The 18,974-nt window shown below is 37.6% G+C and overlaps 1 protein-coding gene across 1 annotated transcript; it reads right to left on the bottom strand.

The window, feature by feature from the left end:
• Positions 1–4,319: 4,319 nt before the first annotated feature.
• Positions 4,320–18,284, bottom strand: LRRC3C (leucine rich repeat containing 3C). Its single transcript, XM_072414829.1, has 2 exons — positions 17,998–18,284; positions 4,320–9,328 (listed from the first exon to the last, which is right to left on the bottom strand). The coding sequence occupies exon 2, from the start codon at positions 9,242–9,244 to the stop codon at positions 8,462–8,464; it is 783 nt and encodes a 260-aa protein (XP_072270930.1). The 5' UTR covers positions 9,245–9,328; positions 17,998–18,284; the 3' UTR covers positions 4,320–8,461.
• Positions 18,285–18,974: the final 690 nt, after the last annotated feature.

The raw sequence follows: 18,974 nt of genomic DNA, 5'->3' as shown, positions 1-18,974 counted from the left end.
AGGCGAAACACGTTGGGATACAAGACGTTACCGCTTTATGTTACACTCCTGATTTAGCCAGAGAGAAACCCCAGCTGTCTATTTCTTTATTTATTTATTTGAATTGCTATAAAGTGCCTGTACATACCTGCAAAGCTCCTAAAAATTTTTTTACCAAAAAGTTACCTATTTAGCCAGTACAGCAAACAACGGGAATATGTGGGGTTAAAGTTAGTGTAAAGCTGTTAGACTTTCTAGGAGTGTTGGAGTTTTCCCTGACTGAATGGCCTGGCTTTTGGCCCTAACTAGAGGCTTTATGACGGTATGGAAAGTGCAAACTATTGAAGGTGCCTACACCTTATACCTGTAACAGTTTTATTGTTCAACGACAAGTCATTTTAGGTAACACATATAAGTGCACTTATCTCTTCTAGGATCCGTTATGCAAAAGGCCAACCCTTCCTGAGCCAAAAGTCTGGCACAAGAATCTAGGGTTTTATTGACCTGAATGTAACAGGGCTTCCCACATTACATATTCTAGTTACATGGACCCTTTTTCTTTGCCAGTTATTATACTGTATTTAATAGGAGGCAATCTCAGTGCACACTATACTTTCATGGGTACTTATGCATTTAATTGAACCTAAAGTTTAGCCCAAAATGAGTAAACCACCAATAACTAATATACTTTTTATATGCCCACTGGTAAGAAAGAAGTTGGCATGATATGTAACAGATCCAAGCAACACAGCAGGGCTGCTAGGATCATCTATCATCAGGCAGAACTGTTTAGGTAAATAGATCCTGTTGGGAAGTGGGATTCCCAAGTGTTTGATATTGATATATTCAGCTGCACAGCAACGGTGACCTCCCAGTGCTTGGGCGTCTGCTGGAAAACAAAGCAGTTGAGATTTAGTTACCTGGTGGTTTTGTGTGCAGCGGAGATACGCCACCTTATCTCTCAATTCAATGTTGTCCACATCTATTATTTATAGGCAAAGGAATCTCGTCAGCTTCCTGCTGCTGACCAACTGTGCCAAGATTAACTCTCTGCTGCCCATTGATCAAGATGGTACTGTTTGATGTGAAATTTCAACAAATAGTTTAAAAAACACATCCAAATAAATGTTTATTGTTAGGGTTTGCCTTAATAGCTGACTTTATTTACCCAGAGTGTGAATTCTGTGTACACTACAGTAAGTTTTCACATAGCAACTCACACGGTGCCTGAGTTGGTTTTGTAGATTAACATTGTGTCATATAACTTTTTGTAGCATCCCTGTAGTATACTGAGGTTCTTTTAATGGTTTGGAGGTCAATCTTCCTTCCTAGGAAGTGATGGCTGGCTACCTTCTGTCACAGGGCAGGAACCCAACCTTATGGAGGTGGCAACCAATCACTACCTTGGTGCATGGACCCTTGCCATGAAATACTAGGGAAGCTAAGAAGTCAGGGCAGGGTTTGGACATGGCTTGGTCTAGCTGGAGGACGGGGGTTTGAGAATCTGCAGACTGGACCACTGCGGGGATGAGCTAGATTGCTAGTGGTCAAGGGTTTGGCCAAGAAACCAAAAGAGAAGACCCTGAAGAGAGGTACCTAGGACACAACCCTAATGGTGCTGAATTTGGGACTCCAGAAGAGGAATGATTCTCACACACTTCACTATGGAATTGAGAATTTACCGAGGATGCTAAAGGTTAACAGTCAATGTTTAATGCATGGAATGCTTCTGGATGTGAAATGCTGTTTTTTTGACACTCTGCTACACTCTGCTACTCTGTTACCATCTCTCCACATGTGTTGAGTTAAATAAACCTCTAAAATTTGGTTTATATGAGATTTTATGACTTGCTTCTGCCACACTTCTAGGAATGACCCAAGTATTTAATGGTCACCCCTATGAGAATAATTGGTACATTTATTTTCCTAAAAAGTTTGAAGCTGATTGGTAGCTTTGAAGTGCTTTTCACTGTTTATTTGCATGTGAAGAATAGCGAGACATGTGGAACTGACTTCTGAGTTTAGGAATACCTATCCTGTAGTAGAAAAAGTTAAGTAAGTAATAATAGTCATCAAACTACCACAAAAAGGAACTGAGGTGCATTGGCATTAACACCAGATACACACCCGATAAAGTAACTTAGCAGGTAGGCAGTGTTCACTGTATCTATTTCAAGCCTTAATTTTTAATTCTGTTTGAAGTGTATCCATAAAGTGATTCTTTCATCAAATTTTAAGGATAGCATATCAGACATACATGAAAATTTCCAGCTCAAAAGACAGAACCAAAATGGGGGGTATACATGACAGGTTCAGGAACAGTATCCTTGAAAGAGTTTTTTGTAGAGAACATAGACCTTATCTGATTGAAGGTTATTGGTCAGGTAGTATGGAGGAGTCATAGGGGTAGGGTCTGTGTGGGCTGATGGGAATTTTTTTCTGAGTTGGTAAGCGAATAAATTATCACACTCACTCTCTCTTTTTTTATTATTATTAGTATTGTCTTGTATTTATTTTGCGGACCTTTACAAAGTTGTCCCTCATAGTTTATTATCTCTACTATAGTTATTGTCCCTAACTTAGTTCTAGGCTAATTTGAGGCGAAAGTCACTTACCCTACCAGTATGTTTTTAGATGTGTAAGGAAATCAGAAGGAAGAAAGTCCGGAGGAAAGCCATGCAAACATGGTAAGAGCATACAAATTCTGTGCAAATACTGTTGTGGCTGAGAGTCAAACCTTAGGACCAGTGCTTCTCCACAGCACATTAGCATGGTGGTTAGTAGGAAGATTATCGTCATAAATTGATCAATCAACGCCTGGGAACCTCTGTTGAGAAACACTGCATTAGACTTAGTGCAAGATAATTTCATGTTCATTTTTTGCTCAACCGAATTGGAGTATTGAATGGTTGTCATTGTAGTTTGGTGTGTTTGGCCATGAAAAGGTGAAATAGTTACTAACCAAGGGACCGTCTAGTGGTATGGGGTTCTCATCTTGTAATTCTGGAGCTGCCTGTGAGCTGGTTAGGTGAAGCTGGAGCAAAGGGTGGAATTTAAGTCATTCTGTTTAGTTAACATAACCCCTTTACCAGGGAGAGATTCCTGATTATGACAACAATGGACAACTTCTGTGCAATGTGTGGTGTAAGGGAAACTTCACCATTGTAAGAGGACAGAAGCACATATGGAAGACTTTCTAAATTAGCTTAACAAATCAATCAAATACTTTGTAAAATGGTAAAAAAAAAAAAAATTCTTTCTACTAATTTCATTTATTAAAGGAACCCGAAACTAATAAAAATATAGGATGACAATGCTAACTTCCTTCATAAAAAGCATATTGGCTGTATTTGGCTATAATACTTGAGTCACTGCAGAATCCATCCATATCAAAAAAGCAAGATTGAAACAAGAACTCTGTTTAAGCGTTTCATGTAAAGGAATCAAAAATTTCCGAAAGTATTGAGTCCGACTATTTATATTTTAAAGCAGACCTACAACAGAGAGATGATGTAAGCTGCCATTACTAAAGTCATTGTAAAGAGTTTAGTAATTGTCTAGATGTACAGATGATCCTTTGGTGTCAGTACTCAGTCACACACAGGAAATAAGCATGCAGATAACACAGCATGTAGTGTTTCATAAGGGATTAAGATAGAGGATAGGATCACCGAGCAAGCAAGCTGTGCTTTTAATACAATGTCAGCAGCAGCATACATGGTATCTCAGTATAGATCCACTTTAAAGCTACGTACACACGTCCAATGATTCTCGCCGGATAATTGGCTCAGGGCTGATATCGGTCGAGAATCTGGCATGTGTACAGCGCCCATCGTCCAACGACCAAATGACCGTCCTGGCAGATCCACGGACGATGGACGACGAACTATCCTAATGCAAGGGGGAGAGCAGGGTGCCGCTCTGTCGTTCTCCCCTCCCCTCTTCATGGAGCAGAACGGTGCTGTATGTACAGCACTCGTTCATACATCGTGTAGTCCTTAGTCGTTTGGAAAGGATTGTGAAAGATCCTTTCCAATGACAATATTTGCATGTGTGTTTGCAGCCTAAGAATGGGCAAATTAACATTCAATACCATGTTGGTGGTACAACATACAATGTGATATCTTTGGCGCTCTAATGATGTAAGAAGCACATGGTTTAATCCCAAAATTCATTTTAGTAAACTGTTCCTTTCTGTAACTCTTTGGATTCATCTGCATTATTCACTAATTTTGGGATGCATAAAGTTCTTTCATCATTACAACTGGTATATAACAACACACAAAAGTAACTTATTTAGAACACACATTAAAAATATAAAATACACAATATCATTTTCTTTTAATACAAAAATCGATTTATTTATAGATCTAATTTTTAAGGCAATAATCCTTCTTTATCAACTGATTTCACACATTTTCCTATACACATAGAGCATGACCTCAGAACAAGGCAGATCCTAAAATATGTATACCATAAGAATAGAGGTAAACAGTGCTGGGTTTCTACATAGTGTATTGTGATCTGGTTACATTTATATGTCCCTAATATATTTTTAGTTCTTTTGTTCAGCCCATGATCTGCTAAAACTGTGACCAGATCCATCAAATACTTTAAAAACTTTCCTTTTTAAAGTTTTTTGTATCATAAAGACATATTTTACTAATTTTGATACATAAATGTATATGCGCATTTTATTAAAAGGACACTCAATTAATAAGGTACTCTTTATTTATAAGTAGGTGCCTATAAACAATATTTGAAAAAATGTTTGGTGAACAATCAAAAACACACCCATTCTTATTAGATCCCCTGTGGGAGTCCAGCAATTGGGACGATGCTCACAAAATAGGAAATGCTCAGAGCTCAAGAGTAAAATTCTGTTTTCAGTTATTAAAACAAGCCAGTTAATCATTCTTAACAACACCCAATACTAGGTATTTTGCAGTGTACAGCTTCACAGTTTTTGGTCATTATCGGCATTCAATTGATAATAAATTGTTTAAAAAAATTCTGCAAATATTGTACAAAGATTTAATCGCCTGTAACCCAGAAATGTCCATTGCTGTTTAGGTTTGCGACACCATCCACATTAAGTAGTTTGTATACTGGGATGTTAATATTATGTAAATCCTATGTAAATCTATTGGTTATGCTTAGGGTATAAAATCTGTTTGGAGAGAAATAGAAATTACTTAATAAATATAAAAAATTTGCTCCTAGTGCTGACCTCTGATGCCTGCCCGCATGTATTAGGCACTATGAAAAAGCTGGATAATGATCTTTTTCTGAAGTTGGGGGTTATCTGCAAGATAAAAAGTCAATACTGCAGAGAAAAGTGCACTTATGTTTATTTATGATGTCCTGCATATAATGAAAGAATCCAGGCATGAGAAGACTCAGGTGAATCATCTACTGTGACATGAATAATTCTATTAACAATGCTCAGGCTAAGCTACAGGTGATGTATAAATAACAATCTACTCAACATCAGTTGGCAAGCTATTCAGTGGTTTGTAGGTCCTCTCTTGTCCAATCAATTGCTTGTTCCTGATATATGTGCTACTAAATCTCTCCAGTACACATGTATACATATATTTATGTATAGGACTGAGTAATGTAATGGATAGGTGGAAGCCATATTGTAATGTATTTAAAGCAAAAACTAGGAAGACATTCAAATCCTTGTCAGGTGTGTTCTCACCGTCTGAGTCCCCAATGGAGTAATTCAGTCTTTCTATATGTCGTAATCAATGGTTATGAGTAAATCTGTTTTCTCTCAATTTGTTCTCAGTTTGGCAAATGTTTTGTGCTCAATAAATCCAGGTTGCCTTGATCACCAACTATCTAAAAGAAGAACCATGAGTTTGTTTTTATGGTATTTTAAGGTATACAGTGGACAGAATTCCCATTGACTGGTGGCTCCCAATGGAAGGTAAACTGTGTAACTGTTCCTAACTAGGAATTTTGAGCAAATATGGGCTATGTCTGGCTCTAGTTGTTTAAATGTGGGTCAAAGACAAAAAATAGCCCGATCCAAACCATCAGTTTACACTGTCAAAAGTACTGAAAGTCAGGAAAACTTTGGGGAAAACTTCCAACAGGGAGGATTGTACGTCCGGCAAATGAGAAGTAACTCTTCCTCACTTTGAAAAGATATTCTTTCTCTCAAGGAAAACATCCCAACAACAAAAAATTTACAAGTTGTGAATATTCGTTACTCTTACTCTAATCAAAAGAAAATAAATTGGCTTAAAATACAATTTACTATACCAAAGGAACAAGGAGCGTGAAGAGCTATAGTATAAAAGAACCTTCAAATTGGGAATATACCAAACAGCAAGTCAAATCTAAAGAGAAGAAGCCAAGCTAGTGATGTCAGTAAGCACATGAAGTTAATGAAGAGAGTTGGACCAAGGGACAAAGAGTAAAAAAAGCCAAGTACTTGACTAAAGGACAGTAGACAGAGGCTATAATGGCAAGAAGATGAGGACATGTGTATGAACAATAATGGTAAGAATCTTTATGTACCATGCTGGGGATACATGCATTCTGCTATGGAGGTTCAATTGATCACTTCCAATGGTAGCTTTAAAACTGGGAATTCCATATACAACAGCATTTAGTGACACACAAGGGGATAAACCTTTTAGCATTGACACGTTCTTAAAGAGGGTTCTGAACTATATAGCTGACATAGCTGAGATATTACAATCATGATTTGCTATATTGACTGTTATTTTTAGTAATGGAAGGGAAAAATAACAGTTGCATGGCTGAAAATCATTTTACAGCAAATAAACTATGAATAATAGCTTGGTAACTTAACTCCCTATCACCATACCAAATCGAATGATTTTTCACACCAAGCTGTCCGGCTTGGTGTGAAAAAAGATGCCTCCAATCCACCATATAGATATAGTAGATTGTATACCTCCACTATACTATTTGCAGTATTGTTTTTGTTAGTAACGTTATAGTGAATTTATGTAGATACCATGTAGCCAACATTGTGTTCAACCATGTTAAAATATAGCTCCCAAAAGGGTAAACAGGGGCAGGCAAATCCACTGAGATTGGTCAGACCCAAGTTTGGAGGTCTGTGGCAGCATTAAGCATGTTTTTAAAGGCTTTCAAGTTTAATTTTGTACATAGTAATAATGCCCAATTAAAGAATCCCTAAAATAATAACAGTAATATAAATGTCAGGATACATACAATATACTGGCCATGTACTGACAGTTCTACTGTTTGATTAGCAATGCGTCAACATACTTGCAGTTTTATAATAAAATAAAAATACAAAAACAAGACCTTTGCAACCCAATCACCACTTGTGATTAACAGCAAGGACATAAGCAGTCTACTCCCAAGAAAAGTCTGCCTTTCCATGTCCTGAAATAGTACTGTACTTGCAAGTAAGAATAGTAGAATGCTTACCCCATTTATTAATCAATTGGATATTTTTGAATGCAGATGTCAAAATTAAGGTAGGGCTGTTTTTAATTTAATGAAAGACTGAAGCAGACACAAATCAATGTAGTGGAAGGAAGCATACACAACTTCTAGGCTCTATTTTCTAGCATAGTGCAAAGAACGTGTTCAGTTGGCTATACCTACCAATTGGATTTCATTTGCTGTACGTTAATGTAGTCAGGTCAGTGAAAGATGATGAGTGATAGGTTGATTGCACGTTGTGTTAAAGAAAGGCCCTACATCCAGTAATAATTTATGACTTTGCTGTGGGGGCAATTTGTTCAATGTAACTTTAGTATCCATCAGTATTAATCCTAAGGGGATTGATATAATTACAGTATTCCAACTCTGTTTATGAAGAGGATGCTTCTTTGCAAAAGGAATTATATACGATGTAGTAACTCAAAGCAAGCATTTAGATTTTTCTTGTTTTCAATTTTTTTTAATTTAGTCAGTGGTGAAACCTTATTGGTCACTTGAAACTTGATTGTTCATTTCACTGCTTTAAATAAGGTTGGGCACAAACATTTACCATATATACCTCCAGGCAGAACTAAGTGGTCATTGCACTTTTTACCTTTCCTCCCTGTGAACATTAAGTAGGATATGCCATGTTAAAAATACTTGATGTGATAATAGGCATTTACAACAATTTTTCTGTTTTCTAAGGGGACCTCTAATCAGAATTGCATTGGGATGTTGGATGATAGTGGAATCTGAACATTTATGACCAGCATAAGCACAGTAGATTTCTTTCTGCTAACTCAGTTTACATAAGCTAGATTTTCATCTAAATATTCAACCAGAGTCAAAGATCATCTTTACTAGAAAATTATATGAACTATAACAAACTGATCGTTTGATTCTTTTTTCACACCTAGATGTTTCAGTAGGAGGAGACTTAGGACAAAACGTATTAAAGTTGTAAAAAGCAAATGATTAATTAGTTTATACTTTATCTGAATGACCTGTCCATAAATAATAAATCATGTTTTCTGTTCCCATGTCAAACCACAGTGCTAAGTGTTGAGGGCTCCTCTGTTTGCCTCTGCTTGCTAGGCAAGGATTTCAGGTACTCAAGATGGCGTCGAGCATCCTCCTGGTTCTGACGTACATAATATACCAAGTAGGAAATGACCATTGCAAACCAACCAAACATTGTGACAAGCATGGCCACATCTGTGGTTTTTTTATAAATATTACACAGGTCAATATCTTTGACCACCTGAACGAAGGGTTTGCCAGCATGTTCTTCCAGTACAGAACTGGCACACACAATTCCACTGGATGAACTGGGGTCCAACTCTATCATCCTTATGAGTTCTTGAAGATCACAGTCACACATCCAAGGGTTGCCCGAGAGATTTGTTCTTGCTTTTAGGTTAGCAAAGACCTCCTTGTTGACAGACACTAGCTTGTTGGAAGACAGGTCTACGGAGTGTAAATGGTCGCTTAAGCCTTTGAAAGCTGTGACATCTAAAAGACCCAGAGAGTTATGGGAAAGGTCCAACTCCATAAGAACAGGGAGATTGCGGAAAGCATCTGAAGGTAGGTAGGTGATCTGATTAAAGTCTAGGTACAGACGGTTGGTGTCATTGGGAATGTCTTTGGGTACTTCTGTGAGCTGAGCATTGCTGCAACGCAAAGTCTTGTAGCCGTCCTCCTGGGAGGCATGACAGCCCTTGGGAAAAGTCGTAGCTGATTGGAAGCAGAGAGACATAAGAACCAAGCTGTGTAACAATAGCCACGTTGCTAATGAGCGCCGGAGGTACCAGTCCAAGAAAGGCATGGCCGGCCAGCAGCATACTCAAGAGAGACGTGGTTGGAAAGTTGAGGCTCTGGACTTCAGGATCACGCAGTGTTTACAAGTTGCCTGAAATAAAGCAACCACAGAGTAAGTATTTTAGCATGCATAATTGTTGAAAACACAAGTATTATGGACACAAAGTACCTCCCAATACACAGGGATAAAGACATTGACTCTCACATGCCCCCAGAATGCATTGATATCAGTGTACATGTACATCTGCTTCCTCTTGATACACAGATAATAGGACACATTAGGACACCTCTATCCTCCTCCTAATACACCCATATCAGGACACTAGCAACCCCCTCCTGCCAATACACATTACGTAGATACGTAGATATTAGGATAGCTCTCTACTTCTCCAAATACAAAGATATCATTACACTTCTCAACTCGTCTTAATACACATGTATCAGGTATAAGGACACATAACTGTCACCTTCTAGTAATACATAACAATCCGAACACATGCTTCTCACTCACTCCGAGCACATCCAGTTAGGTTGTCCCTTCATCCACCAGATGCATGAGATACAAGTATTTTCTATATAATGATTTGACTAGACATATTTTTCCAGGAGGGGAAATATGTATTAAGTATTTTCAAGCACCAACGGCAACTGACAACATGATTATGTAGAGGTAGGTTTTATATTATATAACCACAACACAGCCTTGCTTCACCCCTCTGAAGTTTTAATAACTGATCAGTACATCAGGTTATCAGCATATGCAATGTGATATATATAAAAATATATCACATTTATCACACATAGTCCCTCCCCAGCCTGGTACAAGGAAATTGGATATGCAGTAACTCATTTGGACTGCCACTCCAGAAGTTAATGTACGATGGGTGATAATAGTCAAGAAATTAATCCCCATGTACAACGATATCTGTTCTTGTTCTCAGGCAAGCTGAGTCTGAATGACAGCTACATTTATCCATACAGATAAATGAAACCTATCATTCACATGAAGAAAACAAAGCAGTAAAGCAGCTGGCTGCTTCTTTTGCTTCCATCTTTTCTTAACGAGCCCTTTAGAATTCATGGTACAATTATCGACACAAATAGGGTTATAACGGCACTTAATATTCTTTTTATTTAAAAATTCATAAGGAATGTATCACCCACAGCCTAATATATCTTTTGGGCTTCCAGCACAGATCACTAGTACTTCTATAAAGCACAAGTAACTTGTGGAACTGTTTTATTTTGTTTTTGCTTTTTTTTTGTGGAAAAGGAAATATGGCACTAAAAGTTTATGGGCTAAGCTAACGTTAGAAAAATTACATTGTAGGAAGGCTTGGAGTCACAATTTAAGTAAACACCTTAGTGATTTAAGGCAATGGGGTTAATTATCACACTAGAATTACTGTTAGGATTCCTTTAGAAACATAGGGTGTTGATGAACCAGAGCAGTTTAAGTATGCAGTTGACTGCATGGTTCCAAATCTACCATTGCCAAAAAATGCCCCATTTGTTCTTTATGTCTTAGTTCCCATTTCTAAGCAATCAGGACATAAGATGCCTAGTTCTTTAAAATCAGTTTTTATTGCCATTACTTGCTGTACCCGAGACTTTATCTGGTTTTTCTTTTACAAATGTTTTATTGATTTCATGTCAAAGTAAGATAAACAGAGACAGAATGTGTTAGAGAAATAAATTCAATTCGCATTTTTTTTAGACAAATTCCAATATAAGAATAAAGACCTAAAATGAACCTTTCCTTTTCGGGAATATGTAAATATAGTAGTATCTTTATAATCTCTTTTATCAGCCATTACACATCTTTTTCAAGGCAGGTATTTTATGCAGACTAAACAGCACTGCTATTGATAGGGATATTAAACATTCATTGGGTAAGCCCTCATCTCCAGCCACTTCTCCCAGCCATTGATATAGAGTTGTGACATATGGCAGTCACAGGAAGGACAGAGGTTACATGTGGGCTATGACTGATAACCTATGATATGCAGAAGGCAAGATTGTAGGGCCAAATAAAGAAATAACTGGGTCTCTAGGGAAAAAAAAACATAACCAGACCTAACCAAAGTTATTGACCATTGATTGTGCACTGGGGAGTCATATATATTCCTAACTGTTCACTTTTTGCAGAACTTTCTGTAAGCACTGACAAAGAAAACGGCTGCCTATTAGGCTACCAAGTGAAATATTACTGTAAAGCATGATGATATCACAATGCAGTCAGGTATATCTAATTCAATAATTCTTGCCTTACATCAAAAAGCATTGGAACAGGCCTTAATAAAGCCAATATGGATCTGATGTTATAAAGTGTTTGCTGTAAGTAGAGTGTAACTCTGTGCGCCTACAGAAGGAATTGGCTGCCAAAGAGAAACGGCAAAAATAGGTGTTAGAACAAAGAGGGAAAAGAAGAGTGTTGAAAATAGATAAGAAAAGAGAAGATAACAGTAAAAGTATAGGGTTAAGAGTAGGGATGAGCAAACACCTGGAAGTTCGGCTTTGCCGGGTTCGGCTCAAAGTGCTGGTTCGGGTCCGGGTACTCAAAATCGCAAAGTTCAGTACAGACCCGAACTTTACAGTTCGGGTTCGCTCAATACTAGTAAAGAGCAAAAAAATAAAAGAGCTAAAATTAGGATATTTATTCAAAGAAAAGTGAGAGACATTTCAGAGTGTAGGGTAGAATCTAGCTGTCTGGGTAAGAGTATATTATTCTGCTAATGACAGAATGGAACAAAATATTCAGACCTTTTAGCAGTTTTTAAACAGTCAAATATTAAACAAGGTGTTACTAGATTGGCCCTTTTCAATGCTTTTTATATAGGGGGAATCCTTAAAAAAACTTTTCAGGAAACCTCTGCAGTTACTGTATCCACAGCTCACAGTACATTGGCTTGGTGGTCAGTGGGAAATTGGGTAATACATTGCTGTCCGTGGGAAATTTGCCATCCTTACAGATAGCCAAAAGGATGATTGGTGTCACTTAAACTTACCCGAAAGGCAAAATTTGCCTATTGTTCAAGGGGCCTCTAGCAACCTCTAGAGGGATCCTACAGTTCCACAGAACCTCTATTGAGAATCACTGGTCTAAGCATTTTCTGCAACATATTAAAGACCCTCGCCAACTATCAGCAAACACTGCAGAACAAGTAATCAAATGAAATTACCTTAGATTCACAATACTTTACAAAAATGAAACCTTATGGATATTCCATCTGAACACTATTGTCTATGATGGACTGATCAAAGACATCAAGTGTAGTGTCAAACCAAACATTTTCAAGAAGAATGCAAATGTATTTGCTTTAATAATAATATTAACATTTTTAAAATCACAAGACCTAATGATACACATAAATTTGTGAAGTCATGTTTTATAGTGCTGTAGTCTTAATGAAGTTGGTCCTGGAAATGGCTTTAGAAGCAAACGTTTAACAGAATAAAGTCTTATTTTAACTTGAATATCACAGAAAGGTGCAAAAATAAAAATACACCTCAAGATCTGACACTAAACTAGAGAGGAATGTATGTAAGTCAGTAAGAAATAACAAGTCTGCAAATATTGCTAATGTATGCTTCATACCTGTTAATTGAACTCTTTTTATATCCCCATGCAATCCGATAGGTTTAACTAAAAATGTTCCAGTGCTAAAATAAAATAGGTGAAAATAACTATCTGGTAGCTTCCTTTGCTTAATAGGATATTACAAAGTTTAGGTATTTTTGTATTGTTTGACAACACCACAGTAAAATGTTGTAATGAATGACAATTTTGTTCAGTTTCCAGTGTTCTTTAAAGCTACATTAAAATAATATATATAGCGTGGATAAATGTTTGATTATGATTTGTGTCATCCTAAAGTGTGTATCAAAACTTATGTGTACCTAAAGTGTGTAATAAAAACCTTTTTTTAAGTTTTGGGTTACAATTCCTATCTGGGTTTTTTTTTTAACCTCCCTAGCGGTAACCCCGAGTGTGACTCGGGGTAGAAAAAAGTTGCTACAAGTGGCAACCCCAAGTCACTGTCGGGGTTGTAACACCTAGGGGAAGGTTAGAAAATAGAGCACTTACCTCATCCGCCTGGGTCCGGCGCCATCCAGCGCCGCAATTCTCCTTCTTTCTTCTTCCTGCTTTTGCATACGATGAGTCACTGGGGAGTTCCCGGTGACCTGGGTGCCTGTGGACGACCCAGCTGGCCGGGGCGGGAAATTCAAAATCCATTTGTTTTGCATTCAATACAAAATAACTGTATTGAATGCAATACATTGGATTTTTATGTGTAAAAGCAGTACATTGTTTTCAAGAACATTTATTTTACAGTATATATATTAGTATGAGTATTATATAGGGGAATTTTACTTTTAGAGATGCAATACAAAGTGATCTTCCTAAAAATGGCATTTCACATTTTAGCTGTCACCAACAAATTGGTCCCCAATAGAAGGTTTCCTGTCTAGAATTTAGGTTTTCTTCCTGTCCCAGAGACAAACAAGAACAAATAGTAAGGTAGATCTCCCCAATGAAAAAACAACCTGAAATAAAAAATTTCTACACTATCCAAAACTAAAAAAGTTTGTCTTTACATGCACCTTAATTGTTTGTGCAAAACCTTTGCCCATTTCCAACACATTGAGCCTGTGCACTGTAAATGATTTAAACATTCTAAAGTAAAAAACACCTGAAGCAGAACTAAACTCCTTGGTGAGTGGTAAGCATCTGCCATAGTTTACAGCATATTTGATGATTTTGCACATATTTACCTACGAGCAGCTACCCTGCGGCGATAATTCAGGACCTGCTATCAATGCATCCTTGGAAGGTGCCATCTTCGATGCCAGCTACACAGCTAACTTCCGTGAAGATGGTGACCTGCTTAAGGTATTGATGGCCACTGATGATGCAAGTCCTGCACGTGTGCAGGAGTTGCATTGTCTCCAGGGCTGGCGCTGTGTGTGGCACTTCTGCACACAGAGCCGAGCGCTACATTATATGGCGCATGCACTGTACAGTGTCAATCTTACACAAAAAGCCACCAGGAGCCAAGGATTTAATTTTATTGAGAAAGGAGACATTGCATGTGGGGACTGTGTTTTGGGTTTAGGTCTTTAAAACAAGTCCTAATTCACCTTTGTTGCTAAGGGCATTGTGAAGATATTAGTCTTCAAAGTTCACCAGAGACTCAAAGATTTCAGACTTTTTTTTCTGTAAGAGCAGATCTTGCCTGATATCTAATGTAAGTACACAGCAGATTGGAACTAGACTCCTTAATATTATTTTTGGGTATCTCTGAATATGAATATAATATAAATGTAAAATATATATTATATAAAGTATAAGCAGCTAGAGTGGTACATGAGAAATTGTTATTTTAATGCTTGTTAAAAATATGTCAATAGTTTAAGATCTTAAATGAATTTTAAATTGAACTTAATGCAAATTTAAAAACCAGTTGCACAACCAATTAAATAAAAAAAAAACTTAGGTGCTGAATTTGTATTTTTATTGGTCTTTTATATTCAACTTTATACCAGTAATGGGATCAAAGGCTGGCATTTTATTCAGTCAGTCATTCTCTGTTGTAAAAAAAATGTGTTGTCTGTCACCACCCAGGAACAGATTTGGAGTCCAGTAGCTGCAGGAACAAGCAAGTCTGCTGGGTTTGTTGCACAGATAGTTGTAACAGAACAGGAGTAAAGCAGAAGCGTAGACCAGGATCAAGCAAAAGCTTTTATCTAGGTATATCACGCTTAAGGCAGAAAGGATATAAGAGTGGTTGGTAATTCAGAAGTCAAAGGTTGGTACACAAGTAATGATAGAAAATGGTGTGATGCAACAGCAGCAACAGCAAAGGCGGGATACAAGAAGTTCGAATCTGGGTATCAAGAAAGGTGCATCAAGGAACGAGATTGGGCAAGGAGCTATCTAGCACTTCAGGTAGCTCAGTGGAAAGAGCCACAGAATCAAGGGGTTGGATCCAGATCTTGACATTGTCAGTATTACATGTTTACAGTATGGGAAAACATATGGTTGACCTAATCAGTGTGCCGCTGCTCCTTTGTTCTACAGATACAAGCTAGGTTCTGGATCAGCTAGTGTCCCTAGTGTTACAAGGCCATATCATTCAGCCACTATGCTGCCCATTTGCAATGCAACATTTCAGCCTAAAGCCATGCACACAAATCCTTAACCTTTCACTAAAGGTATTTTATGCCACATGAAAAATGCTATATTTCATTGGCATAGTGCACTATTTTGCTTGTATATGGACAATCATGTATTCATTTGTGTCAATTACACCTCCTAGTTAAATACCATTGCTGAAGGTTAAAATAAAATGTAACTGTTATGTTTAAATTAAAGCACAATATAGAGTCCCAGAAAGGAGAGAATAGTATACTTGTTACAACCCCTTTGATTCAGAAAGTATTGAAGAAGCAACTGGAACAGCATAACAGCCAGACAACTGATATATTCAGAGTAGGATCAGCAATGGCAAGCTTCATATTATCTTACAGGTTTTCTAAAGAGATAAAAAAATATTTTTAGTGGGCACATCCTTTAAGTATATGCATGTTCACCTAATGAGACTTTCACATTTTGACAAGCTTGCCCCTCTAAATTTTTGTTTTCCCACCATTCCCAACATTAAAATGCCATGAGCAAGGCGTCCTGTATACAGCTAAACATCTTCCTTACCTGTTAAAACAGATGGGCCTGCAACAATTAAACATAAATCTTAATTAAAATGCCCCAAAAACCAACTAAATATGCAAAAAGCTATATTTTGAACCACTCTCTTTTATGTTGAACAGTAGAAGACCTCCATTTAGATATCCAAAACTCTGACTAGTGATATGGACACGTTCCAATGGCTGATCATCTGTGGAGTCCTGGAGACACAACCATGGCGTGGTGATGTCATGGCAATGGGCACAGCAAGAATAGTATGTAGGTGGCCTGGAATAAAGCACCAGATCACCAGTCTCCACTAACTGAAATGGTGCCAATAAGGAACATATTATAGTGGAGTCAGGAATATTCACAAAAGTGCTTTGGAGAGCTTTTTAACACATGGGTAAGTGCTGGGAAGACTATGTGGTTGGTGTGCATCGTCTTCCTCCTAACAACCCAATAAACTGTCTTTCTTTACAAAATGACCATGCCACATTTTGTTAAAGCATCACTTGGGATCCTTATCTACTCTCTTGGCTAAGATGCTGGGCAGAGCAGATGGGGGAGAAGAGGACTTAGAAAATGCTCCTTCTACCTGCAGCAGGCTGATAACGTCATGTTGGCCTACAAGGTAGACTTTGAAAAATGATGCTGGTAATGTAAATTGTGACAATATTTCACTCATGCAGGCTTTAAAAACTATGGAAAGGTTCACTTAAAAAAAATACTTTAGCAGAATTTGAAGACTGATTTAGAAAAGCACTGCGGTAAAGAATTAGAAGAACGAATGCAGGAAACATGTAAGGGAGGAGTAACTGGAGAAGTTTTTACACCAACTGTCACAGTGAGTAGCCTGGGAAGAATCTGCAATTAACAGGGGATGGTAGGCATATTACGTGTTATGACGTATGGTGGATAAGCTTTTAGTTGATTAGTTTGCATTAGTTTACAAATTATAATATTAACACTAACCTGCTCTTTAATGCATTTAGATATGTTCCCTTCTCCTTTTTTATTTTTTTACACATGAGTAAAGCCTTCCTGCTATGGCTCATCACTGTGATTTGTAAAAGCCAGGAACCACTGACAGGTTGATGGATTCATTAATGTATAATTGGATATTTAGTGGTTCGATGGCTGCTTGCTTTTTTCCTGACTCGGCTGTAGGATTAACTCTCACCGTTTCCTGCAACAGTGGTCCAGGGATGAAAAAATACAAGATGACTATTTTAAAACCTTTTTATTATTTGATTCTTCGTAAAAGTCTGATAAGTCTGAGTGTACAATCCCAGGCTTAGGGCACACCCTGGAAGAATGTCGGAAAATAGGAGAAAATGCGGAGCTAACTATAGCAACCATTTAGATGTCTTGTTTCTTTTTCGCAATGAATAAAAGGCAAAACCTTATTGGACACTACATGCAAAACAACCATTATTTTTTTATACTCTTCACAAAAGTGTGTATTTAAGAGGGGGTAATATTTTGCAACAGTACAGAGATATATAATGAGCTATTACTATGTCATTCTGATTTAATAAAACCTGGAGTAACAAGGGAAACTGTCATTCACAGAAGCAAAAGTAGAGACGTCGTTTACTGAAGCCAATCAGGTTTTGTTTTTCAAATGAATGAAATGTTTCTCTACTTTAAGATCCTGTTTGCATGAATAGGTTAGCTAAGCTATTGGGGTTCACTTAGCTGAAAGTGTCAAAATCAAGTGCAGTAGTCTATAAAAACAAATCTTCAAATTTGATTTCCGTTACTTGGATTTGTAAACAGTGGGAATTGGTTGTTCATGGAATGATGGTCCCTTGCACTGCCTTCCATGCATACATGATAGTTAACCTCTGAAAGACTAATCGCACCTCAAGTCTGTTGAAACAATCCCTTGGGGAATTCCCATCACTCGGAATAACATCACTTAGACAACCCATCAAGCAATGGATTATAATGTGCACCATGGGAATTGTTGCATGAACAATGACTTACTCATGTCGGCATTTCATGCACTAATTATGAAATCTCTATAAGTGGACAAATGCGAATAAGTAACAAAGAGAATTGTGCATTACCTAGATATTCTTATGCGGTCCTTAGGAACAGAGGTCTTTCAGATCTGGTCCCCCACAGATTCACTCATAAGCAACAGGCGGTTTGTTCCCCTGCAAGCCATAAGCAGATAGAAAGTTGGAGTGATGATCATGGAGCATCCATCAGGCACAACCATGGAGATGGTGTGAGAGCAGAAGCTTTGCCTGTTCCTCCCAGGTCCTGCTGGGATTATTAGAGTGCTAAAGGGAAGTCACAGATCTCTCCAGTGTGGCCCATCCTCACCTCTTCCTAACAAGCTATGTGTGTGTTTTCCTACACAAGAATGAGGTCTCTCAGCTGGGGATTGGAAACTCCGCCTGATGTGAGAGAAGGAAGGAGGGAGGGAGTGAGGTGGATAAGGAGAGAATACAGGAGACACTGGATAGGAGTCTATGGGGGAAGGAAAGCAGAAACATGGATGTTTTAGGAGTGGAAGTAAAACTGATAGGAATATGTAAATGATATTTCAGGAATCATGTCGGAACAAGAAATGGAAAATATTTACACTAAATATTAAAAGTGGCTATCTATACAAAATAGGATCTGTAAAGATGTTATATGCATCTGAATTGTTGAAATTGTGCATTACATATTTAAAGGCATTTAAACGTATTTTAATGATCACAGTGCCCTATTTATGTGTCCATGCACCTTTTATTATCATAGGAAAATCTCTTTTAATTCAACCAATTTCTATGTAAAAAAAAGGGCCTGAGTGAATGTTTAAAAAGTAGATTTTTAGGTAGCTTTTATATTGCATTGATTTAATTAATTTAAAGGTGATTATACAGTCAGATTGTATGATATGACTAGCTTGATGTAAACCTTCTCACTGATGTTGTCCCTGCGCATTCACAAGAAATTGGTTAGATGCTCCTTGCTAATCAGAAGTTCTGGGATTTTCTATCGCTTAAAGCAGGGATGTTAAACTCTGACCCAGGGGCCAAATCTGGCCCGC

Source organism: Pyxicephalus adspersus, chromosome 6 (genome assembly GCF_032062135.1).
Source record: "Pyxicephalus adspersus chromosome 6, UCB_Pads_2.0, whole genome shotgun sequence".
Taxonomy (NCBI): domain Eukaryota; kingdom Metazoa; phylum Chordata; class Amphibia; order Anura; family Pyxicephalidae; genus Pyxicephalus; species Pyxicephalus adspersus.
Note: the sequence above shows the minus strand (reverse complement) of the source record. Positions and strands in the feature narration are given on the sequence as shown.